The sequence below is a fragment of the Typopeltis vanoorti genome, chromosome 4 (genome assembly GCF_054136105.1).
Source record: "Typopeltis vanoorti isolate ZY-2024b chromosome 4, IOZ_Tvanoo_1.0, whole genome shotgun sequence".
Lineage (NCBI taxonomy): Eukaryota > Metazoa > Arthropoda > Arachnida > Uropygi > Thelyphonidae > Typopeltis > Typopeltis vanoorti.
This window is the reverse complement of record NC_143552.1, coordinates 59,448,812-59,468,288: the sequence shown is the minus strand read 5'-3', so window position 1 is coordinate 59,468,288 and position 19,477 is coordinate 59,448,812. Positions and strand designations below refer to the sequence as shown.

The window sequence follows — 19,477 nt, the reverse complement described above, 5'->3', positions numbered from 1 at the left end:
CTAGCTGATTTGGTTGCACACTTTTTGTGATTTTACCAAGTGTCGTTTGTTTAAAAGTGCTGTCTTTACTAGATCGAATTGAAAGATCCTGGAACTCATCATTGTACCTCTCTGGTATATATGGTGTTCTAACAGGCTTTACCAGTGCTCCCACTCTTTCAGGCAAAAGTTGTAAAAGGACAGGTATTAATGTGGTATTCAGAGCTTTCGCAAGTTTGAGACAATGATTAGCAATATGTCCGAATCTCCATGCAGTTGAAATATTTAGATTTGGGGCAGTTTCCATCGAGATGATTGTATGAACCACAATGCAGGCACTGCCTTTTGTACTCCAGGATAACTTACCATAACTTGGGTTGTACAATGTTGACAAAATTTAGTACAAGTGTGTTCGTATCCATCGTAAAGGTGACTTCACCAGAAAACCAGTTTGGATCTTCGCCTGATAAACCCTTTCGTATATTGCTAATCTTACCCCATGTTAAATATGTCTGTATAAGAATTTCATTACTGTTCTCTATATATTCTATTAGAAATCTTTTGATTTTTATTGTTTTTACTTGGCTCCCAACCATTACATGAATAACTGTGCAGCCTTCAAAAGTAAAACCCTGTAAAAAGTTTGTCTCTTGTTTCCACATCATTGACTACAATTAAATATTTCCCTCTGCCGTAAGGGGGTGAAAGAATAAATTTTATTTGCTCCGACTACTCTTTTAAAACCTTCACATCTGGGATTTCAATTCCTAGAGTTCGCACCCTTGGTACCATTATCTCAGATGGGGAAAAAGACTATAACCTCTGCGTTTGTAAGAGAGAGAAAAAAAACTTTCCGTCGCAAGACTCAGAAATAAATAATCCCATGATATAGAAATAATTCTACACCACCAGCAAATGTTTTATTTGAGCTACTGTAAAATGGTGGCTGTGATATCGCCAAAAGTAATCCCGTAATGCAGATACCAGCAATTTTAATATTTATTTTAATAACTTTAACTACACTACCAGCAATTTTAATATTTATTTTAATAAAAACCAATGCTAGTGGTGGTTTCACCCCCACTAGCACTAATAAAATAAAATAAAAGTGAAAAACAAACTAAAGAAAACCAAAGTACTTGCTGCGTATGTGAGTTGCCCAGTCCTGAAAATACTTCAGGCACAAACTTTTTTTGCTTACACTTGGATAAAGGATTACACCAAAAATATAATTTCCTCGCATCCTTAATTTATAGTATACCCAAGTAGAATAACTTTCAACAACTAGCTCCAATCCAGAGTATTTTAATAATAAGTTGTATATATGTTACGGTTAAAGTGATAAATTCGGTTATTATTAATAATTACCGGTGGTTAAAGTGAATAATTAGAATTATCACTTTAACCAGCTAAAGTGAATAATTCCTAGAGTAGTGTGGTAAATGTAATAAAAACATTTACCAGATACAGGTTTTCATTCTCATTTTGTATACAGGTTTTCATTCTCAATAGAAATTATAATAGCTTAGGGTAGGTTAGGTTAATTTATAATGAAAAAAGTAAGGAAAGTACTTCTTTTGCACTCAATGAAGTCGTCGTCCAGTAGCATCCTCTAGCAAGAGGGTTACAGCAGATGAGCAGCTGTTCTCCATTTCTCTCTGTCTGTTGCTTCCATCATTCTTAAACCAGTCCATTCCACGATGTCATTAAACCACTCTCTAGTTGGTCTTCCACATCTTCTCTTCTCCTCAACTTTCCCTTGTAATATAGTTCTTGTCAGGTGTCCCGAAGAACCTCTCAGAAGATGTCCTGCAAATCTAGTCTTTCTTTGCATAATATTCTTTAACAGTGTTCTTTCCATCCCAACTCGTCTTAAAACTTCTTGATTTGATATTCTTTCTGTATAGCTAATCTTTTCCATCTTTCTATAACACCACATTTCCAATGCATTAATTCTTTCCATATCTCTCTTTCTTAGTGTCCATGACTCACTTCCATAACTTGCAATACTCCAAACTGTTGCTTTAACTATTCCAATTCTAACGCCAATGAAATCAGAAATCATTATAAACTAACCTAACCTAAACTAACCTGGATGTCGCATGTCGAACCAAGTGTAGTCGTAGCTTGTCGTGGGCAGATTAATGGGGATGAAAGATAAACGTTGTGGGCCGAGCTTAATGATTGCAGGCAGATAAATGTGGATAACAAATAAAATTTGTGTGGGCAGATGAATGGGGATAATAGATAAATCAGAGAGGAACTGATCAGTGATTTTCTCCATTGATGAGGAAAGAGGTACAGCAACGACATTTATCTATTAAGCAAGAACTTAGGTATAATGGCTGACATGTTGTCTCCATTAGCGACAAGAGAATGTCTTCATAAAGCACAACACTTAATATTTTAAACTACAATAAAATTTCTGAAAGTAACACAACTATCCAAATCCAGTAAGTACATGAATTTTTTTTTAAATGCTTCACATTTCATTTTGACAAAATAACATCAATAATGGGCACACTGCAAGTGCCGAAAATGCATGTTATGAAACCAAGACTAATAAACATACTAACATAAACAATTTGTAAAAATATTCAGAATTTTAAATTATGATTATTTTTACAGTGGTATAAGTTCTCATCCCTTGGCTTATTATCTCCCGTAATGTAAAGCACATCTCCTTGTAGACATGTATAATGTCTATGCATTAAGGGAAGGGCCACTATCCAGACCGGTTTTGATCTTTATTGAGGTCTCATCAGTCAGAGCCAGACCCAGGGGTGGTGATACTAAGGTGGAAGTATACTAAGTGGTGATACTAAGGTGAAAGTATACCACCTTTACCATGAGTTGCCCCAGTCCTGAAAGTACTTCAGGCATAAACTTTGTTTGCTTACACTTGGATAAAGGATAAAATCCAATATATACTTAGTAGCATGGCTAAGTGAAAAAACTTCCATAAACTTATCTCTAATCCAGAGAATTTTAATAATAGGGTGTGACACCCTTTGACAACTCGTATAGGGAAATATGACTTCTCCATTACGTCCACCTTAGTATCACCACCTCTGGGTCTGGCTCCCACTGATGAGACCTCAATAAAGGTCGAAACAGGTCTGGGTAGTGGCCCTTCCCTTAATGCATAGCATTATACATGTCTGCAAGGAGATGTGCTTTGCATTATGGAGATACTAAGGCAAGTGATGAGAACTTATACCACCTTTACCACGAGTTGCCCCAGTCCTGAAAGTACTTCAGGCACAAACACTGTAGTATACAAAACTACAGAGCAGGTGACTACAACAAGATTAGGTAGCAGCTTGAAGCAGTAACACAACATAAGAATCTGCAACGGAAGGATATCAGCAGTCCTTGGGAGATGGTTGACAAGTGTATAAAAGAAGCAATATCAGACTGTATACCTAAAGTCAGGAAGATAAATCAAATAGGAGTTAAATGGATCATTAAGCAGGAACTGAAAAAAAAAAAAATTGGCAGGTACATAAGAAAAAAAAAGGGCTCAGTAAACTCATAAATTGTATAAGACTCAAGGTGACAAGCAAGGTAAAGAAGGCAAAACCAAATTATAAGAAGAAATTAGTCTAGTGTGTCAAAGGAAATCCCAAAGAATTGTTTGCTATGTGGCCAGTAAAAGGAAGAATAACTCTGGAAGGATAACTTTTAAGTACTGACTAGAAAGGAAGCAGACAAAATAGTTGAGTTATCGAGTGACCATTTGATGAGCATATACCTTCCCAGCGAAGATACTGCTGTGACGGGAAATGATGTGGCAAGAGAGAGGTTAATAAATTAGAAGGCCTTAGAATACTGCAGAATCTTAATGCAAATATGATGGGATTAGATGAGATATCAATTTACACATTACAAGAATATGCAAATGAATTGGTATTGCCTCTGACTAAGCTGATTCACTTAAATCTCAGCTTTGGTAAAGTCCCAAGAGACTGGAAGGAAGACAAAATAGTTCCACTGCATAAAGTAAGCGTCACAAGGCTGTGGTAGCAAATTATTGACCAATCAGTATCTCAGTAGTATTTTGGAAAAATTGGTTAAAAACAGAATTCCAAAATGGATGGATGAGAATATGATTCTTGGTGGTGGTGGTGGTGGGGTGTGTGTGTGTGTGTGTGTGTGTGTGTGAGTGAGTGAGTGAGTGAGTGGTAGGGGGTATTTGGTTTGAAAGGATACCACAGGGAACACTGTTGCATAAATTGAAGCAAACCAGGTGGATATGAGAGCTGGTGATATAGATATAAGGGTGGCTAATATTCAGATACAAAGAGTAATACAGTACATGGAGGAGCAAGCAGGTTATTAATGATGGGTTACAGGGCTCAGTGTTTGGATCTCTGCTATTTTTAATGTACACATTAAAAAATGATTTGAATGAAAACATTTAACTGTTTGCTGTGATGCAAAATTGAGTGTAATAGTTAATCAAGGTAAAGAAGATGGTTTGCAGGATAATTTAAATAAGCTGCCAGTATGGACAAAAGATAACTGGTATCAATTTAACATAGAAAAGTGTAAAGTTATTCATTTTGGAATGAAAATATCATAAGCTGTGTACTCCAGGAAATTTATGAAGCTAGGAATTTGGGGACAATGGTGGATAAGGAATTAAAGTTTAGAGAGCATACTGCAAAAGTGGCCAAGGTAACCCTTGGCTACTGTAGAACATACTAATGAGCAGAGATAAGGTAGTTATCATATCGATTTATAAGGCTTTTAAATACAGCAACATCTGGATTACAATGCACATATCTGGTCACCTGAGCTTCTTTGGGAAAGGTAGTGATGGAGAAGATCCAGAGGAAGTAATCAAAAGACTAAATTGTCTGTGAAATGTTTCCTACGATGAAACACTGAGGATAAAGTAATTCTGGTTGATAGACAGAAAAAAAACAGGGGATATTTTTTAATCATTTTACTAAAAAGGTTTTATAGGACTGATGCAAAGGAAATTTTTCTGCACTTGACTAAAGGCAGACAGAACAAGAAATCTGGACATTGAGTAAGAATGTGACTAGCAAGGATGCGAGGAGTAGCTTATTCACATGAAGAATGGTGAATGAATTGAATGGGTTGACAGAATATGTAGGACTCTGTCAGTGAATGCATTCAAAGTTTTTCCATGCAATAATACACTCTCTGTCCAAAAAGAAACTGAACTTTTGATAGAAAATAAAACACAGGCCAATTATAATTATTGAAATCATTTATTTCAATAAATATACTCTCCCTCAGCTTTGATACAGCGTTTGGCATGGTCAATTAATTCGTTAAATGAGTTTTTTTATATCGGTTTTTGGGATACTGTTCAGGGTCATGGTTACTGCCGTTTGAATGTTTTCAATGGTGTCGTATCGCTTTCCTTTCGTCGGCAAATGAAGTCGGGGAAAGAGAAAGAAATCACAGGGTGCTAAATCAGGTGAATACAGCGAGTGATCCAACACACAAACTTCGTTTTTGCTCAAAAACTGTCTCACAATGTTCGAACGATGAGATGCCGCATTATCGTGCAAAAGTGACAAGCTGCCTGATCACGATATTCATGGCGTATGTGACGAATTCTCGCTATCAATTGCTTCAAAACCTCGAGATAAAACTCGCCATTGACCATTTGGCCAGGCGGAACAAATTCTTTGTGGATAATGCCCTTGGAATCATAGAAACAAATCAGCATTGTCTTTACTTTTGACTTCTCCAAGCGACTTTTTTCGGATGCCTCTCTTCTCGTGGTCGCCACTCAGCACTCTGGAGCTTTCTTTCAGGCTCATACTCAAAACACCATGTTTCGTCACCAGTAACAATCATTTCAAGGAAGTTCGAGTCCTTACGAACAGTTTTAACGAGGTCCTTGCAGTGTTCAATTCGATACATTTTTTGGTGGTTGGTAAACTTGTGGGGAACAAATCGCGAATTCAATTTACAAAGGCCCAAGCTCTCGGTCAAAAAGTTGTGCACAGTTGATTTTGGAATCCCCAATTTATCTTCAATCAATCTTACGGACGATTTCGGGTTTTCTTTGATGAAATTACGCACTTTTTGTTAACTTCACTCAGTCCAGTTTTTGGACTGCGCGGCTTTTCGTCATTCTCAAGCGTCTCACGACCACTTTGAAATCGCTTAAACCACTTGCAAACTTGAGTATGGGATAAGCATTCATGACAGTATACTTTTTGAAGCATTTGATACATTTTGTGTTAAACTTTTACCAAGTTTAACACAAAAGTCAATCGCAGCTCTTTGTTTGAAACTCATTTTCTGACAGTTCGTCAAAACACACTGTCACTCTTGGGACTATAACTCAGCTTCTAATGAAACAAATGTCATAAAACAGTTGACACAACACTAATGAAGGTTGCTGCTTTGACAACAAAAAGATGCAACAGGTGGCGCCACTGGTTTCTTCCATTTTCGAAAAGTTCAGTTTCTTTTTGGACAGAGGGTGTAATACTAATAACAATAATTTAACCCATGGTCCATTGTGGCTTTTACCCTTTGGCTTTCATGTATGGGGAAAAAAACGAAATAACAAAACAAATATTCCAGAAACAATATATAATCTGTACTCATAGTATCGGGTCAACAAAGCTATTACAAAAAAGGGATAACATGAAATTGTCATTAAATGACCATAAGTATGATTAAAAAAACTTCCATAAGGAACAATTGTTTATCATACTTCATATATACATGATGTTTAATTTTAATTAATTATAATTTTATCTCACTACCAATGGTCATTATCTCAAAATAAACATCAAATGAGCACACTCAGGATACAAATCCTTTAAAATAAAGAAAATGGTCTGTGCTGCTTTGTTAAAAATTCCTTCCTATAAGACTCAAAAAATCATCAATATATATTAAAAACTGCAGACAAAACTGACAAATGAAATTTTACTTACATCAGTTACAGTTGTTGAAATAAACCCGGAATGATCAAATACCCACTTGCTGCAACTAACATCATGTGATAAAAAGGATGCTTGTAAACAAGAATTACTATTTTTCTTCATTTCATGCTTTTTACAACCATCATAAAGTCCATTCTCTACTGGAATTGCAAATTCTACAAAGTGTTCATTATAATGAGTTGTTTGATTATCACAATTATCTATAAAACACCTGAAAGAAGTAACAAATACTTAACATTTAGTACTTCCAAAAATGAAAATACATTATCATTATATATTATATTATTATACATTATATCATTACACATTAAGAAAAGTAACTTAGTAATGTGTAAACATTTTTACATAATTATTGTCATGTGATGGTAACATACACTGATGACATATTCTTTGTTACACAACACTTGTTATATATTTGTGAACTAAATAAAATTACTATATAAATATGGAAGAAAAAAGAATTAGATGATGAAATTAAAAAATAATATTTTTTAATATTTTTAATTGAATTAAAATTTATTAATCTTAGATAATCTAGGCTTGTTTAATGAAACATTTACCAACAAACAAGTAGGTGACTACACAAAGTGATGTGATTCCATTCAGGTGCTAGGCACTATACTAGTAGACCAAGTGAAAAATTTCTAATCAAGGCTCACCTTGCTACTTTTGAAGAAAAGCAATATCAACATTAGTATTATTTTTTTGACATCTGGTAGCATCATTAGATTCACTCTGAAAGATCCATCTGCAAAAATTTGATGTAGCTTAATAATGTCAAAGAGCCATACATCAATTTTTACAGAAGTCAAGCCCTGCAAGGATGTTATAAAAGCAACCTGTATATCTTTATATAGTTAAAACAGTTTGTTAATGTAAATAATCCCACAGGGACTGTCTGTACTTACTGCCCAAAAAACGAAAATTCTAGAATGTATTACACAAAGGCAATAACCTTGCCACCAGAAAACTTTGCATGTTAGCACCTTATAAAGATATGTGAAAGTTGTTGGTGAATTCCGATTGTAAACACTCAAGGTCAGTGTAAGATGGAGTGACAAATTTCAGACGCACTTCTGTTACCCAAACAAATAGGATTAAAGGAGTGTAGTAGAAGATCAACAAAAGGGTCAGTGTCAAGGAAAGAACAAGGGATCGAACCAAAATATTCGGGATCCCATATTGTGCAGGGATCCGAAAGAAGGTGAATAAAAGGCGTTGGCCAGAATATCGAGTATTGGTTATCCACACGTCGTCATCAGTTTCCCATAGGTCATCACCGTTGCCCCAGCGGTTGCTGTCGGATGTAAGCCATCGAGGACACGACTTCAGGAAAGTCATGCCAGCGGTCTGAACGAAAGATGACAGGAGTCGGTCACAGCATTTGATCTGATGACAAACCTTCGCCGGGAGCTATCGTCAGAACAGAGGAATTTTCGAGCGGGAAAGAATTGCTCCATTAGTTTAACACGCACGCAAGTACTCCTCAAGCAGAAAATCTTTGTCCGAGTGCCAGGAGGACGGCGTCCCAGCAGAAGCAGTCAGCAAATCTCTTGCTAGCATAAGAAGGGAGAGAAAACCTGCTTTTGTTCATTTCATGCTTTTTACAATGGGAGAAAAAGGTCAGGACTCCAATCCGAAGCCAGGGAATGAGAATATGCAGTGGGTAGCAGCCCTAAAGTGAGTTCGATTTTTTCCTTCAATTTTGTGAATTATAGGAGAATTTTATTAAGAGGGCTGTTAAGATTAAACTGCTGAATTTCAGCAAACTTAATGGTTGGATTTAAAATGCTTAATAAGTAATAGAAGATTATGTGTGTAACAGTCAGAGAATAATAGTTTGTTAATGGTGCATTTTGCCTAGAGTATTATCTTAGTAATAGAAGGATCGAACTTTTATGTGTAATGACATTCTTATGTGTATAACAGTTAAGGAGTAACAGTTTGTTAATAGTATAAGTTGCTTAGGATAGAAACTTGATATTGGAAAGGAGTGGATATTTATGTGACATGATTATCATGAATTGAAAGGGAATCTTAACATAATTGTGCTATTTAGAGTTAAACTAAGCATCTTTTTTAATTTGATGAAATAATAGTGTAAATTGTTTTATGGTAAATAAATGTGTTGTTTAAATGTTAATAGAGAGTCGCCTGATATTTCATTTTTCGATGCACTGTTCCAAAAAATATTAGAGCCTATTAGCAGGAACCCAGGAGAAAGGATAGTAAAGGATAGATAGTAGACCATGACTGCAGATATTAATTAATCAGGGGTAATTTGAATATAAAGGGAAGACTACTGGACGCACTTACCGCTTCTTATTACTAGAAAAAGGACATCAGTGGCGCAGCTTATCAGATAAATTTTCTGGTGTTCAAGGAATAAGAAGGGAAGTGCAGAAGACAGTTAAAATAAATAAAAAAGAAAAAACCCCGTATACAATGGCACAGCCAACAGGATCAAATACACAGTAATGAAATTACATAAAAGTGGATTGGAACAGTTTCATAAATTAAAATCAGGCAACTAAACAGAAAAGAGTATACGTATAGTGAAAAAGAAAATATTTTTAACCATGAATGTGAATAATGTATAATCGGGAGTCACTAGTACTGATAAAATGGGGGATAGAGAATTCTTCAGAACGGTGAAGCATCCCCTCTTAATCCCTCAATTCTCTGGAGAGGACCACGATGATGTGTTGGCCTTCTTTAAGTTTGTAGAGGAGCTAAGGAAAGTCGGACTCTGATCGGACTTCCAGCTTCTGATAATATTAAGAAACAAAATGATTATCAGGGCCAAAAACTTTTTGTATTCCTCTCCAATACTGAGAGACACTTTGGAATACAACAGGAAAGTCAAGAGACTATCACAGACTTTTACAGGCTGCTCACCTTAGAAAATAGCCTGAGTGTGCCAAATGAGGAAAAGAGCCATTTTGATTGGGCAGTCTTTAACCAATTCAGACTAGGAGTGAGAAAGGAATATAAAAAAACAGCATATAGTAGGAAGATAAATAATTTAGAAGACTGCTATCAAGCAATAAAGGAAAAGGAAGAAAGGTTAGGCAATCTACATCCAGCATCTAGTGCCAATCAAGTACACAACATTACAGAGGTGTCAGAACAAAGGAGTGAGATTATGAATGAGAATAATCTAGCTAATCATAAAGAAAAGCGAATAAACAAACAGAAGGCAGAAAAGGAAGAAGATAAGATCAAAGAAATAAACCAAGTAGACCAAAACACACTGACAAACTCTGATTCCTTTAACAGAGAAGAACTACAAGTCTTTATCAAAAAAAGAGGTAGAAAAGCTACAGCAGCTCTTGATGGAGAAATTTAACTCCATTCTCTATCAGTTAGGGGAACTCAAAGCAAAACCCTCATTGGAGAACTTTGACTCTGAATGAACGTACAGCGAAAAGGAAAATAGGAGAGAAGCACCTCAGTGCTACAGATGCGGAAAATTTGGGCACATTGTCAGATACTGCTTTCACAGCAGAGGGAACTATGACAGAAATGGAAGATTTGAGGCCAATATGGTAATGACTCACCACCATCCCACACGGAGGACTAAGAGATGGTCAAGAAGTGTTAGAAGTCAACAAGAAAGCTCCGTGACGGTAATAAGAGGAAAAATAAGAGGGTTAAATGCAGAGTTTTGCTAGACACTGGTTCCCAAATTTCAGTGATAACTGGATCTCTATTCAGGAAGTTGCAATCCCAAGTATCTGACGGTATAACTAAACTTAAACCACCTGTCATGTTAAAGGGAATAACAGACCCCACCATCTATGCCTCAAAGAAACTAAAAGTGAACATGAGGTTGCCAGACTTTAATTTAAATGTTTCATCGGAGCTATTAATTCCCACGGAATCCTCTAGTACTACAACAAAGACTTGGGACTGACTTCCTTTAAGAAACACAAATTATCATGTGATTTTTCAAAAGGGTAGATATTTATATTGGGATACAACCAGGGTGCCCGGATGAGAGGTAGTCGGAGGCATTACTCAAAAGTATTAACGAGGTTAACACAGAAAACGACTATTCCCAGCTAGAAAAGAGGGGAGGGGAGCTAAGGAAAATAAAATTGTGGATCAGAAGGATGGGGAAAATTCATTGCCTGACTCCCCAGCTATTAGAGATACTGGATAGGTAAAAGGGGGAGAGACCTTACACATCTCGAGTGTCAAAGTGGCAGCAAATGAAAAGGAGGATACAGAGGCCAGAATGAAAAATATAAGGAATGTAATAGAAGTAAACATTACAGAGATATGTAAGAGCAGAAGCCACTGCCCAGGCACAGGAAGAACTGGAAGGAGAACAAGGTATCATGAAAGAAAAAAATGCCTGAGGGATAATATTAAGTCACAACGTCAGTTGCATAAAGAAGAGCCCACAGGTCAGGCTGATGGCGTTTCCTGCTCTAAGTTAGATGACAAACCTGAGTATAGTCCGACCCAGAGAATATATGACCCACGACACAGAAACACGGTATTAAAAAATTTTCATCCATTTTCATGGTTTAAAATGTTTTCATGGAAGGGTGGGCCTTTCTAAAAATTTTATGAAGCTTAATAATGCCAGAGAGCCTTATATCAATTTTTACAGAAGTCAAGCCCTGTAAAGATGTTATGAAAATAACCTGTATATCTGTATATATACAGGTTATTTTTACAGGTTATATAGTTAAAAACTAAAAACGAAAATTCTAGAATGTATTACACAAAGGCAATACCTTGCCACCAGAAAACTTTGCATGTTAGCTCCTAATGAGGATGTGTGAAAGTTGTTGGTGAATTCCAATTGTAGACATTCAAGGTCAGTGTATCAGACAGACTGACAAACTTCAGACACACTTCCGCTGCCCGAACAAATAATATTAAAGGAGTGCAGTAGAAGATCAATGAAAGGTTCAGTGTCAAGGAAAGAACAAGGGATCGCATCGAAATATTCAGGGTCCCATATCTTTGTGCAGGGATCCGAAAGAAGGTGAATAAAATGCATTGGCCGGAAGATCGAGTATCAGTTATCCACAAGTCGTCATCGGTTACCTGTAGGTTGTCACTGGTACCCTGGCGGTTGTCCGTCGGATCTAAGCTTATCAAATAAATTTCCTCGTGTTCAAGGAATAAGAAGGCAAGTGCGGAAAGCAGTATAGCTTAAAGAGATATCAGAGATAAATAAATAGGAAAAAAAATAAATCTACTCCATACTATAAAATAAGCTGAAATTGGAAATGGATGTGACGTCGGCTTGAAATGGATGTAGGCTGAAACGTTTTTGTGTAACATTTTTGTCAAGTTATTTGAAACATTTTGAAACTCAGGGGCTACTCTGAGTGTCGAGTCTTCAAAATTCCAGTCATTGGAATTCAAGGAAAACCGGCCAGCCAGTCCGGAACATGAATGGTTGGAGGCCATAGGCACCACCGGGGGCCCCCTTTTGAAGACTGTACACGCAGGGGTTATCCTGAGTGTAGAGTCTTCAAAATTTGAGTCATCAGAATTGAAGGTGAACTGGCCTACCAGTCTGGGGGGGTCATAGGTGTCAGAGCCCCATAGTATATATATATAAATTCTTTAGGATTAGCTAGATTTTTCTCTTTCTTAATCCCACTCCATGGTTGCAACACCTCTGTAATGTTGTGTACTTGACTGGCACCAGATGCTCGATGTAGATCTGCCTAACCTTTCTTCCTTTTCCATTATTGCCTGATAGCAGTCTTCTAAATTATCTAAATTATTTATCCTCCTACTATATGCTGTTTCTTTATATTCCTCTCTCACTACTAGCCTGAACTGGTTAAAGAATGCCCAATCAAAATGGCTCTTTTCCTCATTTGGCACACTCAGGCTATTTTCTAAGGTGAGCAGCCTATTGTAAAAGTCTGTGACAGTCTCTTTACTTTCCTGCTTGCATTTCTGTAGCCTCCACAGGTTCGGACCAATGCTTCTAATCTTGGAAAATTGAGACATTAGAGTATCCTTAAACCTATTGTATTCCAAAGTGTCTCTCACTATAGGAGAGGAATACAAAACGTTTTTGGTCCTGCCAATCATTTTGTTTCTTAATATTATCAGAAGCAGGAAGTCCAACTAGTTTCCGATGTTCCTTAGCTCCTCTACAAACTTGAAGGACAACACATCATCGTGGTCCTCTCCAGAGAATTGAGGAATTAAGAGGTGAGGATTCACCGTTCTGAAGAATTCTCTATCCCCCATTTTATCAGTACTAGTGACTCCCAAATATACATTGTTCACATTCATGGTTAAAAAAATTTTCTTTTTCACTATATGTATACTCTTTTCTGTTCAGTTGCCTGATTTTAATTTATGAAACTGTTCCAATCCACTTTTATGTAATTTAATTGCTGTGTATTTGATCTTGTTGGCTGCGCCATTGTATATGGGGTTTTTTCTTTTCTATTTATTTTAATTGCCTTCCGCACTTCCCTTCTTATTCCTCGAACACCAGAAAATTTATTTGATAAGCTGCGCCACTGATGTCCTTTTTTTAGTATTAAGAAGCGGTAAGTGCATCCAGTAGTCTTCCCTTTATATTCAAATTACCCCTGATTAATTAATATCTGCAGTCGTGGTCTATTATCTATCCTTTACTATCCTTTCTCCTGGGTTCCCGCTAATAGGCTCTAATATTTTTTGGAACAGTGCATCGAAAAATGAAATATCAGGCGACTCTCTATTCACATTTATTTACCTTAAAACAATTTACACTATTTACATAATAGTGTAAATTGTTTTATGGTAAATAAAACAATTTACAATTAAATAGATGTTAAGATGCCCTTTCAATTCATGATAATCATGCCACATAAATATGCACTCCTTTCCAATATCAAGTTTCTATCCTAAGCAACTTATACTATTAACAAACTGTTATACACATAAAAATATCATTACACATAAAAGTTCGATCCTTCTATTACTAAGATAATACTCTAGGCAAAATGCACCATTAACAAACTGTTACTCTCTGACTGTGACACACATAATCTTCTATTACTTATTAAACATTTTAAATCCAACCATTAACTTTGCTCAAATTCAGCAGTTTAATCTTAACAGTCCTCTTAATAAAGTTCTCCTATAATTCACAAAATTGAAAAAAAAAAAAAATCTAACTCACTTTAGGGCTGCTACCCACTGCGTATTTTCATTCCCTGGCTTCGGATTGGAGTCCTGACCTTTTTCTCCCGTATCAGGTTTTCTCTCCCTTCTTACGCTGGCAAGAGATTTACTGAAGGCTTTTGCTGGGACGCTGTCTTCCTGGCACTCGGACGAAGATTTTCTGCTTGAGGAGTACTTGCGTGCACGTTAAACTAACGGAGCAATTCTTTCCCACTCGAAAATTCCTCAGTTCGGACGATAGCTCCCGGTGAAGGTTTGTCATCAGATCAAATGCTGTGACCGACTCCTGTCATCTTTATTTCAGACCACTGGCATGACTTTCCTGAAGTCGTGTCCTCGATGGCTTACATCCGACGGCAACCGCTGGGGCAATGGTGATGACCTATGGGAAACTGATGACAACTTGTGGATAACCGATACTTGATATTCCGGCCAATGCCTTTTATTCACCTTCTTTCGGATCCCTGCATGAGGATATGGGACCCCGAATATTTCGGTTCGATCCCTTGTTCTTTCCTTGACACTGACCTTTTCGTTGATCTTCTACAACACTTCTTTAATCCTATTTGTTCGGGCAGTGGAAGTGCGTCTGAAATTTGTCGCTCCATCTAACACCGATCTTGAGTGCATTTTTGGAAAATATGGAGGCAACTACCGTGTTTGAATAAAAACTTTAGTTTACTATTACTAAAATTTTACAATTCGACGTTTCGACCTTTATTCAAGGTCATCTTCTAGCGCGTACAAATATATACAAGAAACAAGCTATACTACAATCATACTGGTTCGTTAAAGACACTGACTAACCGCTACCACAATTGTTGGCCTGACCTCTGGTGAAAAAAAAAAAAAAAAAATTATACATCAACGCTAGAGTCCTATTATTTGTGTTGTCTACTATATACATATATTAACATCATTCCAGCCAGTTTGAGTGGGATGGTTTCTAATACTAGCGGATTGGCTCAAGTCCTGACTTATGTTGAATCTTTCATATTAGGTTGGCTGAATGTGTGCCATCCAGATCCTTGGAATTTTCATACCATCTTTGTTGATATTTGGGTGGTTTATCAGGATTTCGCAGGATTCTTTAAATTTTCTTTCGTACCATGTTTTTGTGCGGTGTAAGGAGCAGGTGCTTTTCCAGTTGATTTGGTGTAAGATGTTAAGTGCATGGTCTGAGAGGCCTGCTTCACCATAATGGTTATATTTAATGTGTCTAATGTGTTCTTTCTTGCGTATAGGGATTGTCCGTCCTGTTTCACCAATGTACGGTAAGTTACAGGTGCAGCGGATGCAATAGACTCCAGGATGTGCTAATGGGAGGAGAGGATCCTTAGAGGAGCTGAATATGGTTTTAAGTTTAGTGGGTGGTTTAAAGGTGGCATTGGGGTTATAATGTTGTAGGATTCTGTTGATTTTTTCTGATAACCATTTAATGTATGGGATGGCTATGGTTTTACTGTAATCTAGATTCGTTTTTGTTGTGGTTTTATAGAGTATTTTATTGACAGTATTTTTGTTATAGAGCAATTGTTTATGAATGTGTCACTAATGATTTTTAGTTCTTGTTTCAGGGCTTGCTGGTTAGAGCAAATAGTTGTGGCTCTGTTTTTAAGGGTGTTTATGACTCCATATTTTTGTGCTGGGTGGTGGTATGAATTTGCATGTATGTATTGGCCCGTGTGTGTCGGTTTTCGGTAGACCGTGAAGGATAGACTGCCTGAAGGAAGACGTGTAACTAGTGTGTCTAAGAACGGGAGCGAATTTTGGTTTTCGATTTCAATGGTAAATTGTATGCGTTAGTGTTGTTTGTTTAGGTGGCTAAGGAATGTGTTTAGCGTTTGTCGCCCGTGCGGCCAGATCGCGAACACGTCGTCAACGTATCTGAGCCAGATTGTCGGTCGAAGCGTGGCGGAATCAAGAGCCCTTTGCTCAAAGGTTTCAATGTAGAAGTTCGCGATTGGGGGGGGGGATAATGGTGAGCCCATGGCTGTACCTTCCTTTTGTAGGTAGAATTTGTTTTGCCACATGAAGTAACCGGACTTTAGTACGTGAGCAAAGAGGGCCGTAATGTCGGGCGGAAATTTGTTCTGTAGTAGGAGAATTGTGTCATTGATTGGGACATTAGTGAAAAGGGCAGAAACATCAAAACTGACTAATAAGTCGTCTTTGTCGAGTGTTATGTTTTTGATTATGTTTATAAAGTGTTGTGTTTTTTATGTAGGAGGGGGAATGACCTACCAACTCCTTGAGTGTTGCCGCTAATTTCTTGGCTAGGTGGTAATTGGGACTGTCTATTCCTTCCACTATTGGTTGAAGGGGCACATTTTGTTTGTGTATTTTCGGAACTCCATATATTCTGGGGGGTGGGGCATGTTGTGGGGTTTGAGTTTTTTTAACTGTCTGGTGGCCAAGAAGTGACGGACTTTAGTAGTTTTTCTGTTTTGTCCTTTATTCTCTTTGTTGGGTTATAATTTACCATTTTATATGTGTTGTTATCAGCTACTAGTTGGTTCATTTGCAGTATGTATGTTGACCTGTCAAGGACAACAGTGGTGCCGCCTTTATCAGCTTTCGTTATTATGTTTTGTTTAGCTTTTAATGATTTAATTACTGCTAATTCTGTTTTAGTCAGGTTGTTCTGTATGGTTTTCTTGGTATTTAGGGCATTACTGGTTTCTAGTCGTATTTTGTCTGCTATGTTGTTAGGTAGGGATCTGATGCCTCTTTCAATGTGGTAGATAAAATCTAATTTGTTTACCTTTTTAGGCGCTATTGCATAGTTCAGTCCTTTATTCAGCAGCGTGAGTTCGCCGTTGTTCAGGGTGTGGCTTGATAAGTTAATCACATGGTTCTTGCTTGTCGGTGGTTGGTCGCTCCTTGTCTCCCTTGTTTGTTGTTCATTGTTGTTTCTCGTGGAGGAAGTCCTCTGATTGGCTGCCATATTTTGCCGTTGTTTCAACCTGTGGAATTTTTTCTTGAATTTTTCTTTGTTCTTTTCCAGGGTATGCTTGGCCGAATTGTCAGTAATTCTTTCAAGTGTTTGTAGAATGTCTGAGTTAACATAGTTCGATAGTTCTGATTGTAATGTAGAAACTAGATTTTGTGTTGTAGCTAGGTTTCAGTGAGCTGTTTGGACTGTTCTCTAAGCAATGCTTTTTCTGTGCGGTCATAGATACGGAGTGCCTTAGCGGACGTAGTTTTTTTTTTTTTTTTTTTGGTGAAACAGGACGGACAATCCCTATATGCAAGAAAGAACACTTTAGACACATTAAATATAACCATTATGGTGAAGCATGCCTCTCAGACCACGCACTTAACACCTTACACCAAATTAACTGGAAAAGCACCTGCTCCTTACACCGCACAAAAACATGGTACGAAAGAAAATTTAAAGAATCCTGCGAAATCCTGATAAACCACCCAAATATCAACAATAAAGATGGTATGAAAATTCCAAGGATGTGGATGGCACACATTCAGCCAACCTAATATGAAAGATTCAACATAAGTCAGGACTTTAGCCAATCCGCTAGTATTAGAAACCATTCCACTCAAACTGGCTGGAATGATGTTAATATATGTATATAGTAGACAACACAAATAATAGGACTCTAGCATTGATGTATTTTTTTTTTTTTTTTTTTTTTTTTTTTTCACCAGAGGTCAGGCCAACAATTGTGGTAGCGGTTAGTCAGTGTCTTTAACGAACCAGTATGATTGTAGTATAGCTTGTTTCTTGTGTATATTTGTACGCTCCAGAAGATGACCTTGACATAAAGGTCGAAACGTCGAATTGTAAAATTTTAGTAATAGTAAACTAAAGTTTTTATTCAAACACGGTATTTGTCTCCATAATTTCCAAAAATGCATTCAGATCACCGTGCAAGCCTAAAAGAGAGGACTGACCTTGAGTGTTTACAATCGGAATTTGCCAATAACTTTCACATATCCTTATAAGGAGCTAACATGCAAAGTTTTCTGGTGGCAAGGTATTGCCTTTGTGTAATACATTCTAGAATTTTCGTTTTTAGTCTTTAACTATATAACCTGTAAAAATAACCTGTATATATACAGATATTTCAGGTTATTTTTATAACATCCTTACATGGCTTGACTTCTGTAAAAATTGATGTAAGGCTCTCTGGCATTATTAAGCTTCATCAAATTTTTAGAAAGGCCCACCCTTCATTATTATTAAACTACATCAAATTTTTATACATCCCCTCTACTGACTGCAGTACCTAACCTCATAACTTCATTATGAATCCCATCGAAGTGAATAGTAATAAAATGATGAGGAAAAAACAAAAGAGTACTGGTGGTGGTGCAGAAACAACTTATTTGGTTGAACAGATGGAGAATGTAAAGATGCATATTCATCAGGAAATTATGGAGAAGAGCAAAAGATAACCATGCAGTAAGGAAAGACAGTCAGTGAGTTGCCTAGGTATGATAATAAGTTGAGATGCTGAGCAAAATCATAAAAGGTATATTAGTACAGGTGTGTGAAGAGAAAGGAACACTATTTGTTAATGAGTGGAATAAATTCAAAGGAGAGATGGAATGGTATAAAAGTAAAGAATTGCGGTTAAATTTGATGTGGTGTGAATCAACTGTAGAGATGGTTGCCTAGATGGGAGAGTAATGGGTAATAAGAACAATAGATCACAGGAAGTAAGAAGAGATGTAAAACAGTAGGAGTGAGATGAGTGAGGCTGAATAAGTAATTCTATATGGAGCACTTCTTAAATTCTCACCCTGTTCTCAAATTCTCATCTCTCACTACAGTTTCAGAGAATGAAAGAACAGTAAAGCAGGAAGGATAGAAAAATGAAGTTGGGATGGACAGCAAGACACTACATAAGGAGGGTGGGTGGAGTAGTGAATGAGCATGTGAGTTGTCAAACAAAGAAATGAGATGGCCTGGAATGCAGTCATTGAGTGTGGAGAAAAACAGGAGTTAGAGAGTGATAAAAGTGAGAGGCCAGAGGAGTGTGGAGAAATCAGAGCAATGATGTGGCATGAAGAGGACTGGGTACTCAAAAATGAATTGCTGTGCAATATTTACAAATGCCAGAAGTACGAGAAATAAGATAAATGAACTTGTTATTCTGGTGGAGCTTCACTTGAAATTTTTGGCAAAAGTAAAACATAGCTAGATAAGGTTGATGTAAGGTTGACAGGAATAGAAATGTAATAAATTTAGTTTAATCCTTCACCCAAGTGTAAGTAAAAAAAATTTTTTTGTGCCTGAAGTATTTTCAGGCTGACAGGAATAGAAATGTAATAAATTTAGTTAAATCCTTTACTCAAGTGTAAGTAAAAAAATTTTTGCGTCCGAAGTATTTTCAGGACTGAGGCAACTCATAGTAAAGTTGGACCAA

The 19,477-nt window shown here is 36.9% G+C and overlaps 1 protein-coding gene across 1 annotated transcript in view; it reads right to left on the bottom strand.

Moving 5' to 3' along the window:
- Window positions 1–19,477, bottom strand: part of LOC150107348 (organic cation transporter protein-like) — a 313,584-nt gene that overhangs the window by 286,990 nt on the left and 7,117 nt on the right. Inside the window, exon 2 of the mRNA XM_090391822.1 lies at window positions 6,918–7,137. Within this exon, the coding sequence (XP_090247948.1) occupies window positions 6,918–7,137 (220 nt within the window). The remainder of the gene's footprint in view (window positions 1–6,917; window positions 7,138–19,477) is intronic.